The sequence below is a fragment of the Microcaecilia unicolor genome, chromosome 5 (assembly GCF_901765095.1).
Source record: "Microcaecilia unicolor chromosome 5, aMicUni1.1, whole genome shotgun sequence".
NCBI lineage: Eukaryota > Metazoa > Chordata > Amphibia > Gymnophiona > Siphonopidae > Microcaecilia > Microcaecilia unicolor.
The window spans coordinates 251,398,284-251,412,102 of NC_044035.1; the positions used below are offsets into that span (position 1 = coordinate 251,398,284).

Consider the following 13,819-nt stretch of genomic DNA (forward strand, 5'->3'; position numbering starts at 1 on the left):
CCCAGAGGGGGGAGGGGAGCACTGAGCTGTAGGACTGTTTAAGGTGGAACAAACTGAGTTCTGGAAGCAGTGGGGTTTGGGTTGCTTTCTACCCTGCTGTGCTTATGCCCTGAGAAGGGAAAACAGTGGGGGTTGTGTTTTGGATTCCTGTTTTCTTTTGAATTGCTGGACTGTGAACACCAAGGAAATAAAAACTTGCTGATTTTCTTTTGGAGTTTTTGATTACCTCAAGTCCGGCCCTGTGTATTACAGTGGGGCTATGAAGCTGGGCATGAATCCTGCTCCTTAGCCGGAGTCTCCAAGGCCAAGGCAAGATCCTGAGAAACCCTGGAGGAGGGACGGGTCTTTCACAAATCACACTAGCTTGCTAATAAGCACTGAATAGATTTGATTAAGCATAGCAGCCTGACAAACTTGCAATTATAGTCTTAATTTTGAAATTTCTTAACAGTTTCACTACAATCTCATATTGTTAAGAATGTCAAAACAATATATGCCTGTATTCAGCATATTTAACCATGGGCCCCCCAGCCGCTGCCTGTCACCCCCTCAATTGCTACTGCTGCCCCCCTTACCGCCACAGATGCCGCCACCCTTCTGCACACTACAGATCCCTGAGCCTCAGTGGTCCCTCCCTGGTCCAACCTTGAAGTGGTCTAGTGGCTTCTTTGGGGGCAAGAAAGAACCCCCCTCCCTCTTTCCTGCTTGCTGCCGCTACTCTGCCCGGCACCATGCCGTGTTTCCAAAATGGCTGCTGAGATGTCCAGTGGTAGTATCGCGAGACTGCCGAAGGAAGTCCTGGCAGACATTTTTAAAACATGGTGGCGGTGCTGGGCAGAGTGGCTGCAGCATGCAGGAAACACTGGATTCTTTCATGTCCCGGCAGAGTCCACTAGACCACCAGGGCCCTTCAAGGCAGAACTAGGTAGTGCTGAGGCTCTGGAGGAAGAGAGAGCCTCTGGGCACTCGGGCATTGCCCAGTTGCCCGTATGATCAGTCTGCCCCTGCCTCCCACTCTGTCCTCACACAAATCCCTCTCCACATTCTGCCTTTTTCAATCCCCCTTCTCAATTCTCTCTCTTTCTCATATGAGTGAAAAGGAGCTTTAAGGCAACTATCCTATTACAGGCTTTGTGCTAACAGATTCCTTTTCCCACTTCCATCCCCTGTCCCAGCATCAGGCTCCCTCCTTCCTTCAGTCCCTTTTTCCTATCTGCCCCAGCATCAAAATTATCAGCACAGCAATAGAACTTGTGCCTTTGCTCCTGGTGCTCTGTGCTTCTTCAGCTAGTTCTGCTGGGAGGATATAAAACATGAGAAGAGATGCTTCCTCTTTCTAGCAAGAAGACAGGAGGTGCTTTGGTGTTTCAAATCCTCCCAAGGTGCTAGTGGCAGAACTGGCTGAAACAGGACAGAACAATGGGAGCACAGGATAAGACAAGATTTTGAAACCCTTAGGCTGGCCCTGCTGCCATTCGTTCTATCTGGGCCCTTCAACCTTCCAGGCACATCTAGAAGATAAGAGCGAGAAAGATACTTCAGTGTGTGTGTGGTATTCGTGGTAGTAGGAAAGGGTTGAAGAGCAGCAGCAATGTAATACCTTTCTCCCGTGCATGCATGTATGCTCCCCTCTCTCTGGGCAACCAGGAGTGGTTTTGGCTTCATACACCCTACTGCCGCAAGGGATGTGGCCTTGTCAACAGCAGCAGCTGGAGCACAGAGAGAAACAGGTTGGTCCCACAGCTGCAGGCTGACATCAGAGTTAGGGTTACCATATGTCCGGTTTTACATGGACATGTCCTCCTTTTGAGGACATGGCCGGGCAACCAGGCAGGTTTTACCAGCCTGCCCTTTTGTTCGGATTTCAGATTTCCTAGTGGTGCCCTATCCTCCACTCCCCTTACTATACTGCCCTGGTGGTCTAGTGACCTCTTTGGGGCAGGAAAGAGCCCCCCCACTCTTTCCTGTCCCTAGCACCTACATATTGTTCCTAGCTTACGGTCCCAGCGCTGATTCAAAATGGCCGCCAAGAGTTGAAGTCTCGTGAGGCCGTTTTAACTCTCGGTGGCCATTTTGAATTGGTACCAGGACCGGCGTCAGCAAGGAACAGTATGCAGGCAATCCGGGCAGAAAGAGGGGGCTCTTTCCTGCCCTGAAGAGGTCACTAGATCACCAGGGCAGTAGGGGAGGACAGGACACCTTTAGGGGTGCATGATGGAAAGGGGGGCGGGCCGGTATGTGGCAGGGGACAGGGGCGTGAAAGGGGCAGGATGGGGGCGTGGCGTGAGTGGGGTGTGTGGCGGGGTATATGTCCTCTTTTTTGGGGAGGAGCAAATATGGTAACCCTAATCAGAGTGCCTGAGGAAGGATGATTTTTGGAGGTTTTGGTTATAATCAGAAACCCCAAACTCCGTATTGAGGATGTTTTATTGGTTATTTTATGGATATGATTACAAAAAATTAGGAACCCTAGGGCCCTGTTTACTAAGGTGTGCTGTAGGTGCGTCAGCATTTTTAACATGTGCTAAAATGCTAGCACACCTTAGTAAAGAGGGTCCCTAGTTTTAAAACTATTAGAGACTAGATGAAATCTTGATTAGGGAAAAACAAAACATATGGAAATGCACAAAAATCATCAAATGAAGCAAACTATTAAGCTTTTCTTTGTGTTAGTAAATATTGGACAGTTGTCATGAATTGATTAATACAAAAATCAAGGTTAAAGGATCTTTTCAGTTTTGCAACTGACTTCTATACTTCTCAATGGAGTATCAGGATAGAACTGAAACAGAGAATAAATACATTCATATAACATTCGTAAACTACTTACAATCCATATGCAGAGTTTACAGCAAGACTGGTAATTTGCTGTGGAGGCTCACCATCCACCCATACCAACTGAATTACAAGTTCTGCTTGGTACCCAGGAGGCATCCTTACAGAGCGAGACTTAACACTTAAAGAAAAAAATTACACAATTCTCAGTGTCAATAGTGAATGGACGAAAGGCAGTTATACAACGTAATTTAAAAGTTACAAATTAAATATTAAAACACCCGAGAGAAATATAAAAGTTATAGTTTGAGATATTTCTTTAAACAATCACAAATGAGAAAAGCTCTGTTTATTACACAATAAACTTACTACTAAACTAGCCATTTTGGGAACAATTTTCAGTAAGCTGAATAAGTGCAAGGTCCATAAGTACTTTTGTATTTGTGCACTTTGAGGTAATTTTCTAAGGAAAACTTCCTGCAAAGTAAATACTACTTTGGTAAAATGCCTACATATTTGGGATGAACACTTGCTGGAATATATACATGAATATATGAAAATTAAATAGACATGTATCTTTTTCCTCTCTTGCCCCAAAACATGCCCCCTGGAATGCCTCTTTCAATTTTCAGTGGCTAAAATAACTAATATATTATGCCTAAATTTGGTGACTGCACCTACAGCAATGTTGACACCTACATTCCTTTGGCAATTATCTCAACTTTAGAGGAGTGCTACATGTCTGCATTTACAAAGTAAAATGAAGTCTCCCACATCAACCCATAATGGGTTGATTACTACTACGTCATTTTATCATTAAAAATTGCTATGAAAGTCACTGAAATATTGAGATAGGCCATGAATACTTCCATATGAAAATAATATAATATTTGTTTGATGGACTAATCGCAGGCTGCCACGGCATGAATGTGACCCAGTTCTATTTGTAAACCCAAGGGTTATTAATCAGTTGTGTGGGAAGAGGTCAAACAGGGCACGGAGAAGGGTCTTGAAATCTGAGGCAATTTATCGAAACCATTCAGACAGTTACTGGTAGTATAACTGTGTACTACTGTAGTTTTAGTGACGTTAGCAGTTAGCACTATTAGTGGTTAACAGTGACATATGTAGCTGTCAGTAGTCACTAGGAAGGGGGTGCAAGAGTTTCATTGATCAGTTAAAGGGGTGCAGGCACTAAAAATGGTTAAGAACCCCTGTTCTAACCTGTTTTGAAAAATCCCAGTTCAAATAGGGACCATTTTACATTCTGATCATTTCAAAGAAAATCTTAAGCCTGTTGTCTGAAATGAGTTCTACATTGGCCAGCAGGTGGTGAAAGCATGATTTATTCACTAGTCATCATAAGGACTAGTGGATAATAGGAGCATGTGGATGATCCCTAAAGCAGAATTCAAAACAGGGCACCTCTTTGGACCGAGGCTAAAGTAGTGTGCTTTCATTTCAAGATAAGTGCTAGTATACAAAGGATACTAAATTTTGCTTTGAATGAATAATATCACTTTTAATAATTATATTGTTTTGGGAAGAGCATGTTTATTGAATACATTACACTGAGGTGAGATCTAAGAATGCTGGCTGTAACCAGTAGTTTGTCAGTTTAACAAAATAACAAATAAGGCTCTTCAGTCGGCAGTGGCAAACTCTAGGCAGACTGAGTCTCTCCCTCCTCAGATATACATAGATATACGAATTCATATATGTATATACAGTGCAATCCGCTTAAGTGCAAGGGTCTGGGACCAAAGAAATACATGCAGTTAACCAGAGCGTGCACTTAACCGTTGTGACCCAAAGAAGCTTGACATCTGATAAACATACCGTGTTTCCCCGAATATAAGACACTGCCTTATATTAATTTTTGCGCCCAAAAAGGCGCTAGGTCTTATTTTCAGGGGATGTCTTAATATTTCGGGGAAACACGGTTGGCCCGCCCACCTTCCCTCCGTCGCTCCTGCAACTACCGGTAACCCCCCACCCGAGGTCGCCCCCCCCCCCACCCGAGATGGCGCTCCCACCCGAAGTCGCCGGACCCCACCCCCCTCCGTCGCTCAGAAACTAACCTGAACTTAAGCCTCCTTTCACTTTCCTTCCAGTTCGCAGGAGCAGCAGGGCAGGGTAGGCCTCTCCTTCCTTCCGAGCCCCACCCTCGCCTGACGTTACGTTACGTCAGGCGAGGGCGGGACACGGAAGGAAGGAGTGGCCTGCCCTCCTACTGCTGCTGCTTGCTGCGAACTGGAAGGAAAGTGAAAGGAGGCTTAAGTGCAGGTTAGTTTCGGAGCGACAGAGGGGGTTGGGGTCCGGCGACTTCGGGTGGGGGCGCCATCTCGGGTGGGGGGGGACGACCTCGGGTGGGGGGTTAGTTTCAGAACGACGGAGGGGGGCCCGGCGATCTCAGGGGGGGGGGACCCTACTTACCGGGAAAAACAAAACTTTGCTAGGCCTTACTTTCGGGGGAGGCCTTATATTTTCTAAGGGCACCAAAAACCTCGGTAGGTCTTATTTTATGGGGATGCCCTATTTTCGGGGAAACACGGTATGTACAGTACTGTTTATTATACGTACAGTATACAGTCTCCGTTAACTGACGTTATACAGTCACCGTTGACTGACGTTAGGCTTACTTGAAGTAATCAGTCATAGTCCTCTGTACACTATTGGGACTGTGAGTTCCATAGACTACGTCTGCCAGACGGTAAAAACTGTCATAGCACTGACATCCACTAGATAGGCCCGCACGGTGTTGAGACTCTCCAGCGCTCTTGCAAAAGTGACAGGAGGTTGTTGAATTTTGCCAGCATGTGCCTCGCTGCTCTTTTCATAATCTGTTTCATCATCAGCCGTTGCCTGCGTGCAGGCGCATATCTCAGTGCTGTCATCAGCTGTTTGTAGATCGTAATCAACAGCTACGTAGTGATGAAACTCCTCTTCAGTAACACTGACTGGGATGTCAATAACCTGTTCATCTGACGCGTTTGCAACAGCTGCATCTGTTTCGTCCCTCTCCACATCCTTAACAAAGCTTGCACGCTTGTAACAGTTCACAATGGTTGCCTGTGTAACATGATTCCAGGCTTCTTTCTGCATATCTAGGGAATCCAACAGTGATAGATTACGAGCCAGTTCAACAGCACGTTTATCCTTGCCAGTCTGGTCATCCATAACGCTCATCAGACGACGTAGCACAAGAGCCCGATAATGTTTCTTGAAATTGGCTATTATACCCTGATCCATAGGTTGGATCAGAGAGGTAGTGTTTGGTGGCAGGAAGACCACCCTGACGTTAGACAGCCTGACATCATCACCACAAAGCAACAAAATCTGATGCTTTTGTGCCCACATTGTAGTGTCTAACTTCTTTAGCCACTGCTTCCAAATTTCCCCCACTCATCCATGAATTTGCGTTAGCCTTGTATGACACAGGAAGTCGCTTAACATTCTTGAAGCAACGGGGCTGTTTGCTCTTTCCAATGATGAGCGGTTCCAACTTCTCACTCCCATCCATATTGCAGCAAAGGAGGATCGTCAGTTGGTCCTTCGACGTTTTACTTCCTGTCGTTTTGGCTTGTTTGAATACAAGTATTCCATCAGGAATCGCTCGCCAGTAGAGACCATTTTCGTCAGCACTGAAAATGTCACGAGATGCAAACTCGTTCAAGATGGTAGGAAGAACTTAAACAACCCAATTTTCAGCACCAGTCATCAGCGTCAAGTTTTTCACCATGCAGTTTCTTGAATTTTATGTTGTTCCTCTCCTTCCATCTTTCCAACCGTCCAACAGTGGCTTTGAATTCAGTTAGTCCAAGACTTTCAGCTACCTGATTAGCTTTCTCCATACGCAGTGGACCACTGACAGGAAACTGTCTGCTCCTTACTTGAGAAAACCACCAAAAAAGAGCATCTTCTACATCATCAGCTTTTCCCGCCCATTTATGTTTCCTGTGTGGATCTGTATTGTTTTGCCAGTCTTCCAGAAGCTGATCTTTCTGCTTCAAGATATGTGGAATTTGACTGGGATTGACACCATGTTCTTTAGCAATAGATGCTTGACTGTTTGTTTTTTAATTTTTTAAGAACTTCTATTCGTTCAGCCAGTGTTAAAGTCTTACAGTTCCGCCGCGGCGACAACGACTCCAGTGTACACTCTAACAACTTTCTTTCACTTATTCTGCCTGTGGCAGTTAACCAATGAGATTTCAAATTTATCGCCCCTTTGTCATGTGCCAATCGGCTTCCATATTCCGTTGATTATAAAACACTAGTAAAAAAGGCCCGTTTCTGACACAAATGAAACGGGCGCTAGCAAGGTTTTCCTGGGAGTGTGTATGTTTCATAGAGTGTGTGTGAGAGTGTCTGTGTGAGTGAGAGTGTGTCTGTTACAGAGTATGTGTGTGACATTGAGAGTGTGTGCGAGTGCGTATGTGAGGCACAGTGAGTGTGAGAGAGTGTTTCACACAGATACAGTGTTTGAGAGACTGTGTATGTGAGACAGTGTGAGAGAGTACGTGTACGATACACATACTGTCTGTGAGATCGAGTGTATGAGAGAGTGTTTGAGAGTGACTGTGTGACAGAGAGAGTGAATGTGATACAGTGTGAGACATAGCGTGTGTTGTAGACAGTGTATAAGAGTGAGAGAGACACTGACAGTGAGTGAGAGAGAGAGAGAGAGAGATTGTGTGTGTGACAGAGATACCTCCCCCCTGCCTCTCTGTGTTGGGTAGACCCGCTCCCCCTGCCTCTTCCGCTGTGTGGTCGCAGGACCCCTCCCCCATGCTGTCAGTCGCCGTGCTCACAGGTCTCCCTCCACACCTCCTGTCAGGTGTCTTAATCCGTCGTTCGTCTTTGGTCTCAGGACCCCCTCCCCCCCCCCATCTGTGGTGTGAAGAGCCGTTGTGGACCTCATCCTCCGTATGGCCACTCCCTCTCATGTTTATTTTCCCCCTCCTGTGTGGTGTGAGGACCCCCGTCCCCTGTGGCCTGAGGACCCCTTCCGCCTCTGTAGTCTGAGGTCCGACCCCTGCCACCACGCCCCTGCCGAAGTCACAACCGCTGACCTCTCTCCCCCCCCTCCCCCCCGACAGGGTGCCATCGCGCCTCCCCCCCTCCAAAACCTGAAGGACTTCCATAAAGCAGTAGGAAAATAAGTGGCAAGTGGTGCAGAGCTCAGTGAAACCCCCTTACCGGAGCTGCAGCATGTAAAGCTGCAACGCGCCCACCTCGTCGCCAGAGAGAAGCCTCGGTCCACAACTTCAATAGCGGAGCGGGAGGGAACTGGCAGGCTCTGTTGTAGAATGATGTAAAAGGAACATTGGCTGATAAAAGAAATTGAGGCGGAGCAGGGGGTTGAAGAAGCTGCACTGTTATTGGCTGAATTGAGGAGTGGGGAGTGGCCTAGAGTTGAAGAGGTCCGTTCTTATTGGCTATCTTTAGAGTGAGGAATGGAGCTGAGGGCGGGGAGTTGTCCGTTATTGACGGGTATAGCTGAAAGGTGTATGGCACAGGGCGGGCTGTGGAAGATAACTGTCGGACAGGGTGGGGGAAGGGGGGTAGAGGGGGCCGTAACGTGCAGGGCGGAGGTTTTGAAAATGGAGGGAAGTGTCGTGGCAGGGCCGTGAGGGGACAGGGGATGTGCATGTTCGTCGGGTGGGGCGTTTCGTGTGTTGATGCGGCTAGTGGGGGGGGGGGGGGGGGGGGGGTCTGTGTTTGGCGGCTCCCTCATACTTGGTCCGGTGCAGTGACAGCTGATGTCGAGATAGTGGGAGGAGTAGGGAAACACGCTCCCCTTTGGTTTGGAATCAGCTGTCACAGATGTCAGTGTGTTGTAGTCTGTGTAGGAGACGACCTGAACGTTGTGAAGCTGACTGTGGGCGGGCACGACGTCAGCACGACGTCACTGCGTTTTGACGCGAGGGCGGGGCACTTTAAAAGTGGCTACAGAGCTACGAACTTACAAACCCTGAAGCCACAAAGTGTGCCTTAGAACGTTGAGGGTGCGTTTTATGTACAGATGGGGCGTGGCTGAGGGCGGACCTATGAGTGAGGGTGAGTGTTCCTGATACCTTAGCCTACCAAGAGTCCTACCAAGAGTGCAGGAGTTCAGTGCTTTACTGCCACGGAGTGAGCTTCAGAATGTTTGAGGTGGGTTTTATTTATATAGATGCTAATCAATGCACGTGCTTGCATAATCTACATTTACTTACACCTAGTCTTGAGTAGGCATACTGTTGCATCTTCAACATAGGCAATACTACTGCTAGATTTACATTTGTATTTTGTAAAAAGACAGATGCCTACATGTCTATATAAAATAGGGTCAAGATAGGCACCCTACTACAAAATTAGAACCCAATATTTAGAAAATGCTGAGCTCCTAAACTTAAGGGGGAAGTTAGCTGAGTTAGAGCTTTAAGTTGCATTATGAGTCCCTTAATGCTAGTTAAAAGGCCCTAACACAACTTGACAATTAACTGTAGCAATATTTGTCATGAGGTGCAAAACATGCAAATGCATTTTTTCTATCTTATTACTATGTAAATACCATAAAGTGACTTGTGGTGATAAACTGCAAATCACATTAGGACCCATAAATTATGTTAAAATAACCCCAGCTTTTAGCTGTTCTCTCTGTTTTATTGTTCTCTCTTCATTTTGTTCTATTTGTTTTGTCCTGAAAGGGAGATTTTTTTTCTTTATTTTTATATTTCATAAATTTAGGTCTGCCATTTGTTTGCCTAGATTTTGGAGCCTAGTACTAAAAAGCACTACTAAGCTCCTAACTTCTTTTCCTCTGTCCAAAATCCACCCTCATTACCACTCACTTATGCTCCTAAATTTAAGAATTTAATGAAACTTGATCTGTGTTGAGTTTGGCAAAATTTTCATGTGTATTGCAAACTTTCTTCTGTAATTGAACCAGGCATTCAATTTTGGTATTTTATTGGTTTTAGAAAATTTTTTATCATCATTGTTTTTCAGTCTGTTAATGAATACTATTTTATCTATGCTTATTCACCTCTGTAGTATGTTGGAATTTAATTCGTCCTCCCCTACTCTCTTCCCCAAGGCTTAGCAGCAATATTTATTTATTTGTTGCATTTGTACCCCACATTTTCCCACCTATTTGCAGGCTCAATGTGGCTTACATAGTACCGTGAGGCGTTAGCCACCTTCGGTGATGAAACAAATACAGAGCGATGTTGTTACAGTCACATTAGAGAATCAAGAGAAGAAGAGTTATATACTGTTCATTGTAAGTTTTGGTTTCGTTGTGTTGCTGAGTTCAGGCACTTAAGTTGGATCAGTAGGGTATGCCTTCTCGACAGATCGGTCTTTAGTGATTTCCGGAAGTTGAGGTGGTCCTACGTTGTCTTTATGGCTTTTGGTAATGCGTTCCATAGTTGCGCGCTTATATAGGAGAAGCTGGATCCGTAAATTGATTTGTACTTGAGTCCCTTGCAGTGAAGATTTAGGTATGTTTGTGATGTTCTAATTGTGTTTCTGGTTGGTATGGTTGATCCCGAGAATAAATAGCAAGGCTGGCGCTGAAGACGGCTGAGAGGGAAGTCCTTGACACAGCCTAGTAATTAGGCGAAACATGCATGTTGGACAATCTTGAACTCCCAGTCTATCGTTAAAGATAAGAACTTAAGATAATTAAAGTTAAGAAAATGAATCAAAAGAAAAATAAAGAATATAGCTTTAAGGGAAGCTGATGAGGAGGGAAAATTAATTTGGATATCTAGGACCTGATATAGTTGAAGAGTTGAATGTCCAGGGTTCTACACTAAGCTATATCTAAGAAGATTGCCCAATAAAACGTGTCTTTTTAAAAATGTGTCATCCTTTCAAGACCATAATGCCAACTTACACAATCATTCATGTATTTGTTCATCAGCAAGGTGGCACTGAGTTTAAGCTCTTATCACTGTATCACATGTTACCTTTCATGAATATTTTACCAGAGTGGGTTTTATAATACACTATTAATTTGTGCTTGTTACTGATGCCCTTCTCAATTTCTATCTTTTCACAAGATAAATAACAGGGATGATATATATTCTCATTCAATTTATTAGATAGCTGTTAAAACCCTGTCTTGTTCACATTCTTCCAAATTAAATCAATTACTAAGAAATAATTTAAATGGGAAAAAAATGTGGACAGTGATGTGTTCTTACTTGAGACATGGGATACTGTCTTTCATCATTCCTTCGCAAGCCACAGTATTCGCACTCCCTGAAAGGTTCTGACTCTTTAAACACAATGGTTGGGAGCAGGGCTCAGGAAAGGGAAGAATTGCATCTGGTTCAGGAGTAATGATGTCTTCTATATCACATTGCAGACGCACCTCTAAGGACTTAATAAAAATACAGAAAATCATGTTTTGTGCTTGTTTTTAAAAATGAATTTGCATGCCAAAAAAACAAAGATCAATGGAGTTGTATTTAGTCCAATAAAATATCACCTTCATGCACGACTAGTTTCTGAAAGTTACACCTATGTATCAGATCAGCGCACAATAATATTGCTCATGCCCAAGGGTATCTGATACCCTAGGTGTATTCTCCTCTTCCCTGGGATGGTTCAAGGCCCTACCCCCTGTAGTCCAATATCTCCCTTTCCCTTCCCTAAACCCTCCATAGTACAGCATCTTACTTTCCCCTCCCTACCCTCATCCCCCAAGCAGCCAACATTGCCCTTTCTCTTCCCTATTCCCCACCCTCAAGAGGCTATCATCCCCCTTCCCTACCCTCACCCCAGGTATCCAGCATCCACCATTCCCATCCCTACCCTCCCCCTAGGTGGCCAGTATTCCTCTTTTTCTTTTCATCCTCTACCCCACTATATTCAGTACCTCCTCTTCCCTACTCCATCTCATGTCCAGCATCCCCCTCCCCTTCTCTGCCCTGACCCTACTTTTTCCCAGAACTGGGTGGAAGTTTAAAGCAGGCCCATGATTAAGTGCTGCTGTGTCCCACCCCCTTCTGAAAGAGGAGTTCCTCTCTAAGGAAGGCAGGCTGCAACTGTGTTTGAGCACGTTCTGTATTTACAGGCTCCTCACCAGCACTGAGTTTGCTTTCAACTTTGGCCTGGGTCTGAGAAAAGGTAGGGCAGCAGCAGTGAAAACAGGGAAGAAGGGGCAAATGATGGACATGGTCTGGAGAAGGGGATAGGAAAGGGGAGAGAAGATGCTACTGTCCTGCTGCCCCTAAATACTACGACCCTAGGTGGATGCCTAGTTTACCTATTGGCAGGGTCAGAACTGGTATTGCCTACAACTAGCTACTGATATTTATTTCCAAATATAATAATAAAATTTATTTCTATTCCACATTATCTTAAAAATTCTAAGCAGATTACATAATATATACAAAGCATAAAAAGCAGCATTAAAATACAATCATATAAAAACATTGTACACTCATTACTCAAACTGTCCACATTCTTGGGATAGTTCAATGCATTAAAATGCAACACTGCAGCTGGTTTATAAACTTAAAGGCAAAACCATTGTTGATCTGGTCAAAATGCCTGATGAAAAAATTAGGTTTTCAATTATTTCTTAAATTGATTTATGTTTTGAATCACACGAAGTTCAGCAGGCAACGCTTTCCAAAAACTGAATAGCTATACTCCTCTAACCAGACTGAATGAACGGATGGTACATCTGAGCAGTTTTTGTGAAGACCTCAGAGATCGTGCAGGCTGATAAAGCATCAAAGTAGAAAATATAATAGGAGAAATACCATGATTCACAGCTTTAAAAACCAACAGTAATATTTTAAATTGAATTTGTAAATGTACAGGTAACCAATGTAAAGATTTCAATACGGGCGAGATGTGACTAAATCGAGAAATATCAGAGATCATGTGCTACTGAGTTTGAAGTGCTGTCATAACATTCTTAATTTCAAGATAATATAATTAGGGTTCAAATCTCTCAAACTGGCGTGATGAAACCCAATCGCTTATGCACATAACACTAGTATATACTAGTATCTATTCTGATATGCTCTTTAAACTTTTTTTTTGTATTTTTTTTTGTATGCAGTGCTCAGTATGAGTCTGAGTGCTCTTAAACCATATAGTAAAAAAAAACTACATTAAGCACAGCAAACAATTGCAATCATTGCACTGTCCCCTCCTGACCAGCCTATGTAGATAATAGATAAACTAATTATCATAAATGGAGCTTGAGAGTTCTTAAAGCTCAATCACTTAGCTTATTGCGAAGTTCTTGCCGGTCCCGTTCAGTGCTGCTTGTTGCATTATGCTGTTTTTTTTTTTAATGTTTTTTTTTGTGAAATGGGGTTTACCGCTGATGTGACAGCCAATACCTGTATTTTACAAAAGTTTTTGTGGTCAAAACAGTCTTTTGTAAAATATTCAGGGGCCTGAGAGCATCCCTATTCAGGCATCCACATGTCTACCTAGAAGTTCTATGACAATGGGGCCTTCTGGAGTTTTTCATGGTGCTAATTTTATTTTGGATTGGTGCATATAAAACAAGATTTTACACGCATACATGGCCCTTCATATAATTTCTGGGTGATTTGTGTGCCTAAAGTATGCCTTGGAGACAACTTTAAGCATTTTGAAAGGAGGTGTTTCCAGGAAGCTAAGTCCAGGGTTATATGCATACTATACATTTTATGAGGTTAGTGCATAAATATATATGCATATTAGTTACATCCGCCAAGGAGCAGGTATAATTTAGTACATGATCTTTAGGCTTATTTTATAAGGGAAGATATGCATGTACTTTCCCTTAAAAAATAGATGTGATTAATGTACCTACCTACTGCAATGTCTTAAGTAGAATCTTTTTAAAAACTGCACCCATTCTGAGGGTAATTTTGTAACCGTGCATATGCATACAAAGTATGCATACACTTTTCCCTGGGCACACTTTGGTGAGAATTTCTGCATTTCCATTTTATGTCTGCTCTTTGACAAAAATGAAATTTCTGGATTATTTTATATACATTGTTTCAAAAGTATGGATATAAGTTAATCCTCAAGC

General features: G+C 43.8%; 1 protein-coding gene across 2 annotated transcripts in view; it reads right to left on the reverse strand.

Annotated features, from left to right (window-relative positions):
• Positions 1–13,819, reverse strand: part of STXBP5L (syntaxin binding protein 5 like) — a 663,841-nt gene that overhangs the window by 175,645 nt on the left and 474,377 nt on the right. For both annotated transcript variants that reach the window (XM_030203985.1, XM_030203984.1), the window contains exons 16-17: positions 10,974–11,152; positions 2,831–2,956 (exon numbers count right to left, since the gene is read on the reverse strand). In XM_030203985.1, the coding sequence (XP_030059845.1) occupies positions 2,831–2,956; positions 10,974–11,152 (305 nt within the window). The remainder of the gene's footprint in view (positions 1–2,830; positions 2,957–10,973; positions 11,153–13,819) is intronic.